The sequence below is a fragment of the Notechis scutatus genome, chromosome 3, assembly GCF_049901735.1.
Source record: "Notechis scutatus isolate UNSWTSFEM ecotype Mainland chromosome 3, rNotScu1.2, whole genome shotgun sequence".
Taxonomy (NCBI): Eukaryota; Metazoa; Chordata; class Lepidosauria; order Squamata; family Elapidae; genus Notechis; species Notechis scutatus.
Window position 1 is genome coordinate 184,529,289 of NC_142011.1, and position 14,789 is coordinate 184,544,077.

Consider the following 14,789-nt stretch of genomic DNA (forward strand, 5'->3'; position numbering starts at 1 on the left):
ATTTTCTTGTATGTCCAGAACTACCTGCAATGTGTTTTTACTTCTTCAAATCAGATTTGGGAGACAAAAGATACAGACTCCTGTGTGGGTTTGCTGTGGACCCAATAGATACTTCAAGATGTAGCCAGCAAAGCAACCTTTGTCTGGCTTTCTCTTCCAGCTGTTGGCTCTAGAGAGGAGTGAAGTATGATCTGTCAAAGCAGATGGCAGTGAGGAGACAGAGCAGTAATCCGACTCAGTAATGCACAACTTTCTATGTTCCCTATATGTATCAGCATGGCTGGTATTTATGTCTTCCTAACGGACTGTAATGTGTGAGGCAACGTTTATGTACATAATGTACATAATGTACCTAATTCATAGACTGTAGAAAATTCAGAAAACAATGTATGTGTGTGTAGGGTGTGGGTTTATGTATTAATGAGATGTACAACCTGGAACATAGATAGCATGTGTATATTCCTTCCTACATCTGTTTTCCCTCAATAACAGTCCTGTGACCTAAGTTAAATTGAGAGAGTGATTGGCTGAACATCACCCCAAAAGCTTCTGTGAGTTAGTTTGATTTCACTCTTCTACTCTGACATCACAAGTTCCATGCATCCTAATACCCTTTACATGAAATGCATTTTTTTTTTTAAATGTCTGTTTTGTAAGAATGATTTTACTGGTACGTTGGATGAAATTATATGGAACCATGGAATGGATTTTGGGAAAGAAGCTGTGTTCATGGGTTCAAATAATATGAATGCCAAGGCCTATTTTTCTTTTTGTTGTACATAATTTGTAGTTGTGTTGTTCTTTTAAAGGTAAAACTAATAAAGTATTTTTCCAAAAAAAAAAAAAAATATATATGAATGCACAGAAGTGAGGGCTAAAGAGGATTTGTGACTGGCCCAAAGCCAGCTAGGTACTCTCTCTCTCAGCCGAACCTACCTCACAGGGTTGTTGTTGTGGGGAAGTAGGATTAGGTGTTGGATATGTTCACTGCCTTGAGTTATTTGTAAAAATAATAAAGGTGGGATATAGATAGACAGACAGGTGATAGGTAAAGGCAGAAGAGGGGATCTAATGTTAGAGTCAACTTATAAAAACTTGAAAATGTAGAAGCTGTTGCTCAGCAAACACCTATATAATGGAGTTGAGTTGTTCATTCAAATGACCCTCATATTATTGTCTTTAAAAAAACACAAATCCTTCTCATTGGCACTTATTCTGTGCCTATCTTAAAATGAATCAAAAGCTACAAACCCAAATATTATATCTGTTCATTTTTAAAATACCACAGCATTCTTGATTTACTATGTCAGATCTGGGATGCCAAAATCCAAATGACCAGTAGATGGCACCTACATGTTTTCCCTATCTATTTGCTGTTATCTAGTAGTCATGTCGGTTTTGCAGCCCAAATCTGATAGTATAACCAAAACAAGTATTGCTTATGGAAACAGTCCAACTATATAAGAATAAATTCTTGTATATTGAAAGTTGTCATGTTGGGGAGAAAAATTCAAATCTCAGTGTAAATAACAGTATAACATCAAAAAAAAAATTGCCATAAGGTGAAGTTATACTGAGGTTTAAAATTCAAGGGTTCGACCAATAAGGTTTCTTTAAACCCACTAATACCATGTTTCCCTGAAAATACATCCTACCCCAAAAGTAAGTCCTAGTTTGAATTTTTACACATGCGCCCAATGTAAGCCCTACCCCCCCCCAAAATAAGCCCTAATTAAAACCGTGCCCATTCCAGGGTGCACAGGTAAAAGTTAAGGAAGGGAGGGGATGGAGGGTGGGGGTGGTAGAGCTGCCCTAGTACTTAACTTCGGACAGTTGCAGCCAGGCCTCATATACCCGGACACCTGCCTTGCCAGCCCATTTCTTCTGCAGCCAGCGGATTGATCCAGAGCTCAGTTATCAGCTGCAGAGGCCTTCAGGAAAGTCTTGCTGGCTGCAGAAGTTCCTTGAAGACCTCTGACAGCAAAAGAAGCCAGGACGACACACGCAAGTGAGGTGTGTCAGTGGATGATATTCCCACCCACCCCAAAAATAAGATCTGGTGCCTTTTTGGGTGGCAAAAATACGTAAGACCCAGTCTTATTTTGGGAGAAACACGGGTAGTTGCTTCATTTCTTAGGTTTCCTTACCATAAATAGATATTGATGGCCTCTGATTGAGCAAAGGTATTTTCTGAAATTGAAGTTCAAAGCTGTCTTATACTGTATAAAATCAAAGACTTTGCCTAACAAGTTATGTTTGGAAGATGGCTATTAGCATTTATTTTCTTTTGAAAATGGTAGAAAAGAAGCCAAGGCATCATGGATTTGTTCTGAAATTTTGTTTTTGCTTTTATTATTTAAAAATGTACATTCCACTTTTCTTTATAAAGCTCTTCAGATTATCACCATCATCACATCATATGCAGCAAAAGCTCTTCGTTATAATAGCACAATTTCTCTTACTAAAATCATGTATGAAAGTCAAGCCCAGTCTTCACAACCCAGTGCTCCACTAAATGGAGTTAGTGATTTAAGAAACATTAAAAGCAAAAGAAGAACTATGTTTTAAATAGTTTTAAGAAAAGGGCCTCCATTTGTGACCTCCGGAGCTGATAAAATAGAAAAATATTTTGTTTTATTTAAGTGGTTTTAATTGTGGCTTTCATGTGTCATTTTGTTTGCTGGTTTAAATCAGGTATGAGAAATCAGTACTTTTCCAGATGTAGCTAAACATTTTCTATCATTTATCATCTTTGGTTATATCCAGAGGCCTGCAGGTTCCCCACATCTGGTCTATATAATTCTTAGATTTCTCTTGCAAAGGCCTTTTTAAATATTTGCTTATAATACATAATCAAATGTGCTGTGCCAGAATTTTCTAAATATTAACATCTAGCATAACATTGTTTATACAGTCCTATTTATAACAGCCCAACTCCTTAAATTACTGCTATATATCATCTGCCTTTTTCCATATCTACCTTTTCTGTGTCATCAAATGAAATTAATTGTCAAGCTATTCATAGGTGGAAATAATCAGCATAAGAAGCAAGACCTTTTAGTGTCAGTGCCCATTTGTTGGAATTTATTACTTATTAAAAACTTGCTGAGTTCACTTGCTTGTAACTTCTTTTAAGATCATGAAACTCTTCTGTTCAGGAAGCTAATTGTTTTGATTACTTTCAGTTGAGTCTGGGAAAAGTGGATTGAAATCTTCATTCTGTCAGAGATCTGAAATGTATTTTTAGCTTTTCTCCTAAGTGACCTTAGAGAGATTGTTCTGGGAAAAATACTTCTCTGCATGTCTTGAATTTGACATATAAATGCTTAAAACTATGATGTCTTTAACAACTTTATTATAACCAGTCTTAAGGGGAGCACACATAACAATAAAAAAGGACAACTGTACAAAACTAAATTCGCACCTTTTTCATACTCTCTAGGAGATGAAGAAGAAGAGGAAGAAGAAAACACAATAGTGATGACCACTAGAATGCTTCCAAGGGTGCTGCCAACGAGTGATGCTCCTACGATTGAGGGAACTACACTGAAAACAAAGACCAGGGTACCTACACAAACAAAGGTGTGTACAAGAGAAGGAGATGCTGGTTTGGTTGTTTCAAATACTGTAATTAATTTTAGAGATACCACTTGGTTATGTTTTAAGAAGATTTACTAGATTCGGTGCAAAGCTGTGGATCACTTGTAAAGATGACTCTATTTGATATTATAGTAGTGAGTCTGTTAAGAGGACTATTGATTGGGCTTTGCTCTTTTCTGTTAAATGTACTGCATGCCTATTAAAACAAGGCAAATTATCATGTGAGCTTACATAAAGCAGTTCTTAACAAAATTAAAACAGGAGTATCTTTCTCCAGATTCATGTAGCTACAGACATATGAAAAAGTAAGTCCACCCCATGTAAAGTCTTCTTTCTTTAATAAACTTGGAAATATTGATGTTATCTTCAAACAATATGTAAAGATAAAGGTGGTGTTAATTGAGCAAAAAACTGTGAAAAATTGACTTTGCAATCATTAATTCAGCAAAAAATTTAAAGCTACACCATTTCCTTGGGTGAAAAAAATAAGTTTAACCTTGGCTTTAATACCTGGTAGTACTGTCTTTGGCAGAATCAACCATAAGTACGTATTTCTTATACTACAATTGTCTACTAGTCTCAGAGATAAAGTAGAAATAATTTTTCCCACTCCTCCATTGCAGAATTTTTTTCAGTTGTGTAATATTTGAGGGGTTTCCTGCATGCACAACCTGTGTCAAATCACTCTACAACATCTAGATGGGATTTAGATGCAGGCTTTTGACTTAGTCCACAATTATTCCACAACCCTCAATTTCCATTTTTTCAGCCATTCCTTGGTGAATTGTTTAGGGTCATTGTCATGTTGCAAGATCTACTTCCAGCTGAACATCAATCTTCTGACAGATGGTTTCACCTTATCCTCAAGAACTTTTTGGTACAATGAAGAAAACATAGTGAATACTGCGAGGAGCTGCCCAGAGCTCATGCAGCAAGGCAATCCCAAACCATAACATTTCTACCACCAAACTTTAGTCTTGCCCTAATAGTCTCTTTGAACAGCAAAGGCTTCCTGCTTGCACATCTGCCATGTAAATCTAATTTGCATAGCTGCTTTCTAATGGTAGGATCATGCATTTTGACATCAATACTGGGGAAAGCAAACTCTAGGTCATGTGATGAAATATTGGGGTTCTTAAATACTTCTTTCAACATCTTGCATTCTGCTCTAAGGCTGAACTTTCTGGGACAGCCAAGTTGGCAGCTGTTTAAAATCTCCATTTGTAGATGGTTTTCCAGACAGTGGAATGATTTACGTCCAGTTTCTTTGGCAACCTTTTTAATCTCTTCCCAGATTCATAGGCATCTATAATCTTCTTTCAGAAGATCTCAAGGCAGCTCTTTTGATCTAAGCATGGTGATGTCTTACACTTCAACAAGAAGAGCAAACTCAATGAAATGACAGATTTTTAAATTACACAAGTTCCTCCCAGATTGTCACAATGTTCTAATCATTTGCACCTGATCCAAAATTTAATTTTTTGAAATGTCATAAATATAGGAGTGTACTTATTTTTAACACATGTGAAATTTGTATCTACATTTATTTAAATATAAAAATGTAAATAATCATGATCCTTGTTATATCCTGTTTATTTGTCAATATTGTTGAAATGAATGTCAAATATTTGTATATTTGTACGTTGAAAAAGTCAAAATTTCAATGGAGTGTCCTTTTTCACATGACTGTATTTCAGAAGCTTTGTGTACGTGCACAACCTTTTTTTTTTTACCCTAGTGAAGAGAAATGCCTATGCATGCACACAGAAAGAGGGAAAAAAACAGCTGGGAGCAGCTTCTAAAGCAGCATACAAGTCTGGGATAAGATGTCGCTGCTACAATATAAAAAGTTATTTTGGAATATAGCCAGATAGTCCAATACACTTAACTCTAACAATTTAGATAGCCCTATCAGCTTTATAAGACACCATATTATGTAAACAATGCTATTTCCAGTTATTTATATCTCTGTTGCTGAAAACTCAGTTGCAAAGAGGAAAAAGACTTTAACGGAAAGCAGTAGAAGAACATATGGAGTTGTTTAAAAAAAGTATTTTTCTTTTAGGAATAGGGACCCACATTAATTTGGACAGATTATTTCCTTTGTTCTAGTGAAGAATGTAGATGTATGTAGATGTGATTGGGGCAGGGAGATGTTTTAGAAATGTTATAATAATTATAAACTATGATATGCCTTTTTTTAAAGCTAGCATTGTAGTCTTCTTTTATTTCCCACCTAGAAAATGATAGGTAACTTAATTTTAAACAGTCATGGTTAGAGAGGATTCAGAGGGCTACAGAAATGGAATTCAGAAGCTGCATGCTTGAGAACACAGGTTGCCCACTTCTACTTTTATCTTTTTCTATGCTAGAATCTAGACTTCTGGAGGGATTTGGGAAGTTTGATTCCTTTTGTATATGAACTGAGAATGATTATTAATCTCTCTCTCTCTGTGTGCACGCACATGTACATGTGTAAATTGAACCCCTCAATTCTGAAAAATGATTTTATGGCACAGCATGCTTTTGAACTAGAAACTAGAAAAACGTTTGCTTTTCATTTTTGAAATTATGCAAACTGGGTACATCTGGTTGCTGGACTCATCAGTAACAAAAAGAAGGTTGCTTCCCCAGGAGGATTACTTAAACTAGGGAATGAGCAGAAGCAGTGCAAATACTGCTTCTAAGCTGCTTTCAGATATATCAAATATGATATCCTACATTATTTGGCAGGAGTGTCAGCCATTCCCACTCAGTTATCTAGCAAGAAAGGCTCCTGGCCATTTGTTTTGCCAAGAGTGTACTTTACTGAAGCTTAAATGGTTACAGAAGTAGCATAAGCGGAATCTGAGATTTTCCAGAGCAAACAACACAAAGGAAAGTTCCTTCTCAGCTGCCCCCAGCCATCTCCTGGTTATCTGCAAATGTGCAGTCAGGTGCTTGTGTATTGTCTAGGAAACAGCCATGACAGTAAGTTTGAGAGATTTACTATAATAACAGCTTCGGTCCTTTCATAAGGAAACTATTCAGCAGGTAATGATGTGCACTCTTGTTCTGCCTCATAGCTGTTGCCCGATATATTGAGTCTTGCCTTTTTTTTTTCATGCTTGAAGCCAAGAACTCATAGTGTTGAGTTCTCATATTGATCATAGTGTGATCAATATGCAGATTTTCTGCAGCTCTACTTTTTCTTTCCTCCAACAATTTGCTGGGGTCATTACATCTAAATGGTGCCTGGAAACAGCATTGGGATGGATGGGAGGAGAGCAAACAAGCTATGGCTTCATCTTGATAAAATAGAAATACAGTTAACCTTTGAATCTGTGGAAGTACAGTATCTGACCAAGGTTAAGTGGAATTACAGGTATCCTGAGGAACCAAATGGTCCTTGACTCAGTACAATCCTTAGAACTCTATCTGATGTTGAACATTTTACAAGAAAATGAATAAATGTTAAGGTTACCAGATGAAATATTATTGAACCGTATGATAATATATTTGAACCATTTTATATAAGCTATAAAGAAACAGAATTACAAGAACAGTTTTGAGACAGTAGTTAAGCTTCCAGGAAAGGAATGTATTTTCCTGGGCCAAATAGCAAGCCTCGAAACAGTACTTATAGAAATGTAAAACCAGAATAGTAAATGTGTGGATGTTTCTGTATTTTATTTGTCTGTATTGTTTTGGTGGGGACGTGGTGACTCAGTGGCTAAGACGCTGAGCTTGTTGATCAGAAAGGTTGGCAGTTTGAATCCCTAACACCGTGTAACGGAGTGAGCTCCTTTACTTGTCCCAGCTTCTGCCAACCTAGCAGTTCGAAAGCATGTTAAAATGCAAGTAGAAAAATAGGGACCACTTTGATGGGAAGGTTCCATGCACCTTTGGCGTTTAGTCATGCCGGCCACATGACCACAGAGACGTCTTCGGACAGCCCTGGCTCTTTGGCTTTGTAACAGAGATGAGCACCGCCCCCTAGAGCTGGAAACAACTAGCATGTATGTGCGAGGAGAACCTTTATCTTTTATTGAATTGGTATTCTTGTTTTTCTCAGTCACCTGAGGAGATTGATAAAAAAATACTTAAGCCTGATGCAGAAAACAGAAATGCTCAAAATGAGCCAATTGAAGATACTGATGTATTTACTCGGAAACATTCAGAGAACCTTTTCCAGAGAACAGAGGTTCTGGCAGGTAAGGGCTATGCATATATATATATTAGTTTTAGAAAAAGCAAAAAAAAAAAAAGTCTGCAGTTCCTGATAGGTTCTTGCAACCCATTGCTATAGGTTACACAATGTGTCTTCCCCATTTGAATAGATTCCCCCCTTTTTCTTTTGTGCCCAACAAGATAAGGCTGCAACCTCAAAGCTGCAACAGGACTTTCTTTATAGTCATCCAGTCCCAAAGGTGCTTTTTCAAGAGACAACTGGACTTCCAGAAAGTCCAGTTGCCTCTTGAAAAAGCACCTTTGGGACAACCATGACCTGGATGACTGAGCATCTCCATAGACATTTAGTCATCCAGTCTTATAATATAAATAGTTCCAATCCCCACTAGTTACAACTGAAGAAACTTCTTAGATAAGAAGCGAAATGTTTTCAAAGGAAAAAAACCAAGATAGTCCAGTTGCCTTTTTTTTTTAAAGGCAGTTTTGGGACAACCATGACTTGGATGATAGAGAATCTCCATAAGACATAAGGCTGCTATTTTATATAGTGAAATTACCTTTCCTTACATCTTGATAATATTAAAACATCAAGATGACATCCTGGGGAAAAAATAAATATTATTTAACTGTGTAGGACTGTAGTCAAGAGAAGGAGAATCTCAAGTACGAGATTCAAACACATGCTTTGATGTTGCTTCTTAGGCTGCAATGCTAAATACACCCGCCAAAAAATAAATCATTTTGAACTTGCAAGGACTTAAAAGTAATGATGATTAGCACTGAGCTGTCAAGAAACATTGGATACTTTTCTCTCCAGAAAATACTGTGATCTCCCTCCCATCCCCATTTTATGATCTGAGTTACTGAATCCAAGGGCATGTTAACTTTAAGTTGTTATAGTCAGTCATGTTGTTGTTACAATAAAGTACTTGTGAAAAGTCAAATTCCCGTTTTCTCTCAAGGATAGACTTTGCATGTTTAAAAGTAACTTCATGGAATTCAGTGGAACTTTTTTTCTTCTTGTTTACAGCGGTTATTGCTGGTGGAATCATTGGCTTTCTTTTTGCAATCTTCCTTATCTTGCTTTTGGTGTACCGCATGAGAAAGAAGGACGAAGGGAGTTACGACCTCGGGGAGCGTAAACCCTCCAGCGCTGCCTACCAGAAGGCACCCACTAAAGAGTTTTATGCATAAAACTCTTAAACGTAGTGTCTCTATTTCAGAGATCACTGAACTTTTTAAATAAAGCTTTTTTTTTTTTGGCCTAGAATAATGAAGAACTTTTTTTTTCATTAAAGAGCCTTTATGGCACCTTTATGATAAGGAGAAAAAAAAGAGATCCCATTGTATTTAAAACTTTTCACGTATTCCTTTTAAAAAATGTAAAATAAAATCTTAACATTTTGCAGTATTCTGTGAATAGCAGTGGCAACGTATGACTTTATATAGCCGTTGATGTTCACCGAATTATTTACAAAAATTTATGCATAAGTGGGAATGATTGTTTTATCTGATGGTTCAATGGAAGTTGTTTAATTTTGTCAGCATGTCTGATGACTCTCTCACAAATTAGTTTTTATTTCATTAATTTATCTGTTCTCCAAAATTAAAAATAAAATGCCTTTTTGTAGTTGTCCTAGTGCAATTTGTGTTCATATAATTCAGATAATGTAACTCTTAGTGTAAATGTATTTTTTCAGCTATGTAAACCTTAATCTCCATTTTGTATAAATTTTACTGTCAGAAAGTACATTTTAACCCATTTGTTTCTCAATGGTTTCTGTAGCTTGATTGAAATTTAAAGCGGCAAATTAATGTGTAAAATTGGACTACTACAACTTCCCTTTACAAAATAAATCTTTATATGAGATCTTTCAGTAAGCTACTGACAAGCTTACATAAACCCAAAGACTCTTAACAGTATTGCAAGGGGTTGCTGCAAAATTTATTTGGCCACTTTTTTATTTTATTAATTTCAATTTGAAGGTACGAGATGGAATTCAAAATGAATCTGAATCCTTTGTTCTTTTTTTTTTAAAGCATTTAAAGTAAATGTCTTTTAAAGCCTTTGAAGTGCCTATGATTCTATGTAACTTGTTGCAGACTGGTGTTAATGAATATATAACATTAAAACAAAGAAATGTTGATATTTTATAAGCACAGACAATTCTAATGGTAACTTTTGTAGTCTTACATGGATAGACATAAATTGTAATTTGGAAGCATAAACACTACTGAATAAATCATGTGGCCTAATACTGAAATATATTATTTGGGGGTTTTATTTTAATCATCCTGCATATTACAAATAGCACCTTTATGTAACAAAGGGATTTGTGTGAAAATAAGAATCTCAGAAGACCACTAGCAACATTTTGCAGTAGAAAATCAATATTGCCTTGTCAGCATTTAAAGTTTATAATTCTCTTTTACACAGAACAGATTTTAAGTAGTAATTAATAAGTGCCATTTCTGTGCGGCTTATATTTAGAGCTGGGGCGGTGCAATGGTTAGAATGCAGTATTGCAAGCTAATCCTGCCAACTGCCAACAGTTCGAGTCTCACTGGCTCAAGGTTGACTCAGCCTTCCATCCTTCTGAGGTCCCTAGATTGTTGGGGACAATATGCTGACTCTGTAAACCACTTAGAGAGGGCTGTAAAGCACTATGAAGCTAACTGCTATTGCTATTGTTATTCATATGGTTCCTCCCTCCTTACTTGGGCATTGCAATTAGTAACTTGATGTTAAGTAGTTTAAGGAGAAGGGGCGCAATTATTCTATAGCAATAAGCAGTGAGGATTTAAAATATCTGTACTTTGGCCAAAACAATTGTTCTGATACACTGAATATAACAGATGTACATGGGAGAAGTTTGAAACAGAGAATGGGACAAATTAAGTAATTCTGCCATTGTTGCTAAGATGCATTTGAAAACTAATGTCAACTTCGAACTGAACCTGGCCACAGCCATTTCTCTGTTCCCAGTTGCTAAACAGGGGGAAAGGAGATTGGAATTTATAGTAATAGTATATACTAAGAAATCCAATTTTGGCCAAGTGCTGCTTCTCTGAACATTTTCATTTCCTTATGAGTTATCTCTGATTGGTGGCCTTTGGCCAGAGGTCCCAAATATCAGAGGCTGACTGAGAACTTCTATGTTCATTCTTGCCAAGCAAACAAGAATATGACAAAGAAATGCATTTAATCAATTCATGTAAGCAAATAGTTATTCTGCATTAAATCATATTCTTTGCTGAGGTTACAATTTACAAGAAGAAAAGGGGTTATTTAAGTATACTCACTCCAGTGGCTTATAGGTTACAGAGCAGAGGAAATTCCAAGCAGAGGTCTCTGCACACAAGAAAAACATACACTTCTGTGCATTCAAAGTTCAACCACAGCCAGGTCAAACATCCCTCAGAATATTTCAGCTAGGTAATCCTTGATTTATAACTGGTCACTTAGCGGCCATTTGAAGTTACAATGGACTTCCCAGGACTATTTATGACCCAGATTCAAAGTTCCAACAGCTACCGCAAAAATCGGGCCCAGTCACATGGTGAGCCATTTAATGACCGGAATAACCTATGACCATAATTCCGGGCTCAATTATGGTCCATAAGTCGAGGATTTCATTAATTTGATTCTTAATTCAAACATTGTGATGTTACAACTGGTGCCATGTTAACAAACAGGTAAAACACATGGCTAATACAATTTCTGCCCATCTGTCTTAAGACATTAAAAATAGACATCTACATTCCAGAAAGGTTCTTAGGAGTAGCTGAGACATGGAGATTGCATCAGAAAAACACATATGTTTTAAAGGATTGCGATCTTATAAACCAGTGACAGATGGACCATTTTTGACTTTTAAGTTACGGATATTATTTTGGATGTGATGGTGGGACCACATTTTTCATTTTATATCAAGAACAATGCTTAACGGGATAGATGAACAGATCTAGTGGGAAGATTAGAATTAATTCTTAAGATGTAAAGATAGACCATTTTTAAAAGTTATCCCAGATATTGGAATAATGATATTAATATATGCATTTATTTTAAAAATATTGACAATTTTTTAAACAATAAAAGACAAATCTAAAGGGAAAAGAAGAGAAGGTGTGAAGAAAAAGTAGAAAAAGAAAAATATCTAAAGCAGGGGTGTCCAACCTTGAACTTGTTGGACAACTTTAAGACTTCCTGGACTTCAATTCTGGGAGTTGAAGTCCACAAGTCTTAAAGTTGCCAAGGTTGGACACCCCTGATCTAAAGAGACAAAAAATACGTGATTTCTGGTTTTTCTTTGCAACAGAACATCCATCCTCTCTCCCCAATATTACAAAAGCCCAGTGGTGATATGCTACTGGTTCAGACCGGTTTTAAAAAGCCAAAGATCAGCTGAGAGGAGGAAAAAAAATCCTCTGCAATCAGCTGAGAGGAAAATGAAGAAAAAAGACAGGATCGGCCGTCCCACCCACCCCTGTGCTTTTCTCTTCTTTATCCTCTCAGGTGATTGGCGCTGCAGGTGGCGGGAAAGCTGCGTGCCGGTGGCCACTGATTTGGTGGTAAAACAATTTGAATCCTACCACTGCAAAAATCCCTAATTATTTTTCAGTCATGAAATCCATAAATTGTCACTTTACTTTTGTCTGATTTCAGCAAAAAGTCGATAAAGATTTTCCAGTCTCCCTCCCTGACTAAACAGTGGTGTTTTGGTTTTTTGGGGGGCCATTTCTGCCAATTCTGTCATCGTCCTTTCCTCCATTGTGGGAATTTCAGTACTTCTCCATCACTGCGCTTATAATCTTGCTGCAGTTACCATACATAAAACCAATCTTCCATGAGTTTTTCCTAATCCGCTGCCCATACGCCCTAATAAAAATAGTTCTGTTTTCTCAGTATTAGTCTTTATTTTTTGTATCGCTGTATATTTGTATTCATAATTTTTAATTGCTTCATAAATCTATCATGCATTCCAACATTGATTTGAAGTACCTACAATATATACATCTTTTTTGTCTATGTAATATACCAGTATACTTTTGATACAAGTTCTCTCTTAAATGAAAACAATGTGAATTTCAATCTGTCTACATTCTTTCTTATTTATCCATTTATATATCATTACCAAAATTCACAGCCCATTTCATCATGCACTTTAACTTGTTCATCTCCAGTTTCAATTCTTAACACCAGCTTATGCATGTTTTGCCTCCTTGAGTTACTTATAAAAGTAATAAAAGTAATGTTTGCAATTACATGTTCATTTGTGTGTAATCCATTTTCAAATTCTGTCCTATATTGTTGAATTCCACTCAGATTTTTTTTAATCTATGTGAAATCTTTTTCTTGATTGTGCATATGAAAACCATTGAAAACGTATCAGCCACAGGTGTATTTATCTAGTGGTCTTTTTTTAAAAATTGAACCTTAATGCAATTTTACTATTTTAATGTAATTTTCTATTTTTGTTTTTGTTTGCTGCCCAGATAGTTCCTTGGATAGTTGGGTGGTGATATAAGTTGGAGGGAGGGAGGGAGGGATAAACAGTACATTAAGAAAAAAAAAACCTTTGCTTTTTAATACTAAGTGAAGGTGGAATCCTCCTCCTGTCAGTGAGAACAATTAAACAGTGGATTGGCTTGTCTCCAGGAGTCACTGGCAATTAAGAAGACATTGGACAGCCTTTTGTTTGGAAAGGTACAGTATAAGCCAGAGGTGGTATTCAGCTGGTTCTGACCAATTCTGGAGAACCAGTAGCAGAAATTTTGAGTAGTTCGGAGATGGCTGGATGGCCATGGATCAGGAGGACTTTTGCCCAGCTTCAACTTAAACAGCTCTATCTAAAGTGAATGGATGTTCAGTGATAATTTATCCCAAGTTATTTTGACAATAGCAAGGGACTCTACATAGGGCTGCCTTTGAAAATCACTTGGAAACTGCAGTTAAATCAAAATACAGAAGGCTGCTTATTAGCCTCTGCTAGTTACCAAGAACGTTGATTATGGTGCAATTCAAAGTGACAGTTTGTCAAATTCGCACCGTCATGGCGTCACGTGACATATCGCAATTTTCCTCGCCTTTGTTAAAATGGGTGTGGCCAGAGTGTGATGCATCCAGCCTGCAGGCCGTGAGTTTGACAGCCCTGCCCTAGATTGTACCTAGAGAAACGCTTTCCATTTAAGCCTTTATTTAATATGAGAGAAACTATTGTTAGTTTATCATTTTCATGAGACTGAAGCAAGCAGATGTTGCTTTTCGGTAATGGCTCAGTCTTATGGAACAGCTATCCCTAAGAAATTAAATTTCTTCTCTCAGTGATTGTTTTCTGGAGGCAGGTAAAAATGGATCTTGAAAATTTCTGATGGTCCATTGGGTTTATCGGTGTTTTGATGGGTTTTTTTTTCCTATGATAGCTTCAATTATTATTTTAGTTAATTCTTTAATTGAGCTTTAATTTGCTGGCTATTAGCACAGATGTTGTAATTTGGGTACCATAAGTATTTTAATTATTTGTCTAGTATTGTCATTCATTAGAATGATATAAGGATATACAAAAAGAATGAAAGGGGAGTGGATCATGGTGGTACCAATAGAAAATAATGTAGTCATCAAACATAGAAAAAAGAAGGATGGAAGCCTTCTGAGCAAGAGAGAGTTAATGGCATATTTCCCATTAAATAAATGGTTTTGTTTTCTAGGCAAGTGCACCTTTTCTTAATTCAGAAACCAATGTAGAGTGACATTTAAATTTTTATTATGTTTTCAGGGCACACAAAGCTGTAAAATTAACCAAACATTTTAGGATATGTGTCATGAAAACAAACTTGCTTATGCTCAGGTAGATCTACTGTAAATAATGTTAAATCTCACTGATTACAGCAATACAGAGAATTACAAGTGTCTGAATGCAATCTTTATTACGATATAATTTATAACTTTTAAAATCTCAATATTTGGTTGAGCCAATTCCTTCTTTCTTGATTACTTATAAGAGGTTAAACAGCTATTT

At 36.1% G+C, this 14,789-nt stretch overlaps 1 protein-coding gene across 1 annotated transcript in view; it reads left to right on the plus strand.

Annotated features, from left to right (window-relative positions):
- The window catches only part of SDC2 (syndecan 2), a 67,219-nt gene extending 57,185 nt beyond the window's left edge, over positions 1-10,034 (plus strand). The window contains exons 3-5 of the mRNA XM_026690624.2: positions 3,443-3,582; positions 7,655-7,793; positions 8,801-10,034. Coding sequence (XP_026546409.1) covers positions 3,443-3,582; positions 7,655-7,793; positions 8,801-8,964 — 443 coding nt within the window. The 3' untranslated portion in view covers positions 8,965-10,034. The remainder of the gene's footprint in view (positions 1-3,442; positions 3,583-7,654; positions 7,794-8,800) is intronic.
- The last annotated feature ends 4,755 nt before the right edge of the window (positions 10,035-14,789 follow it).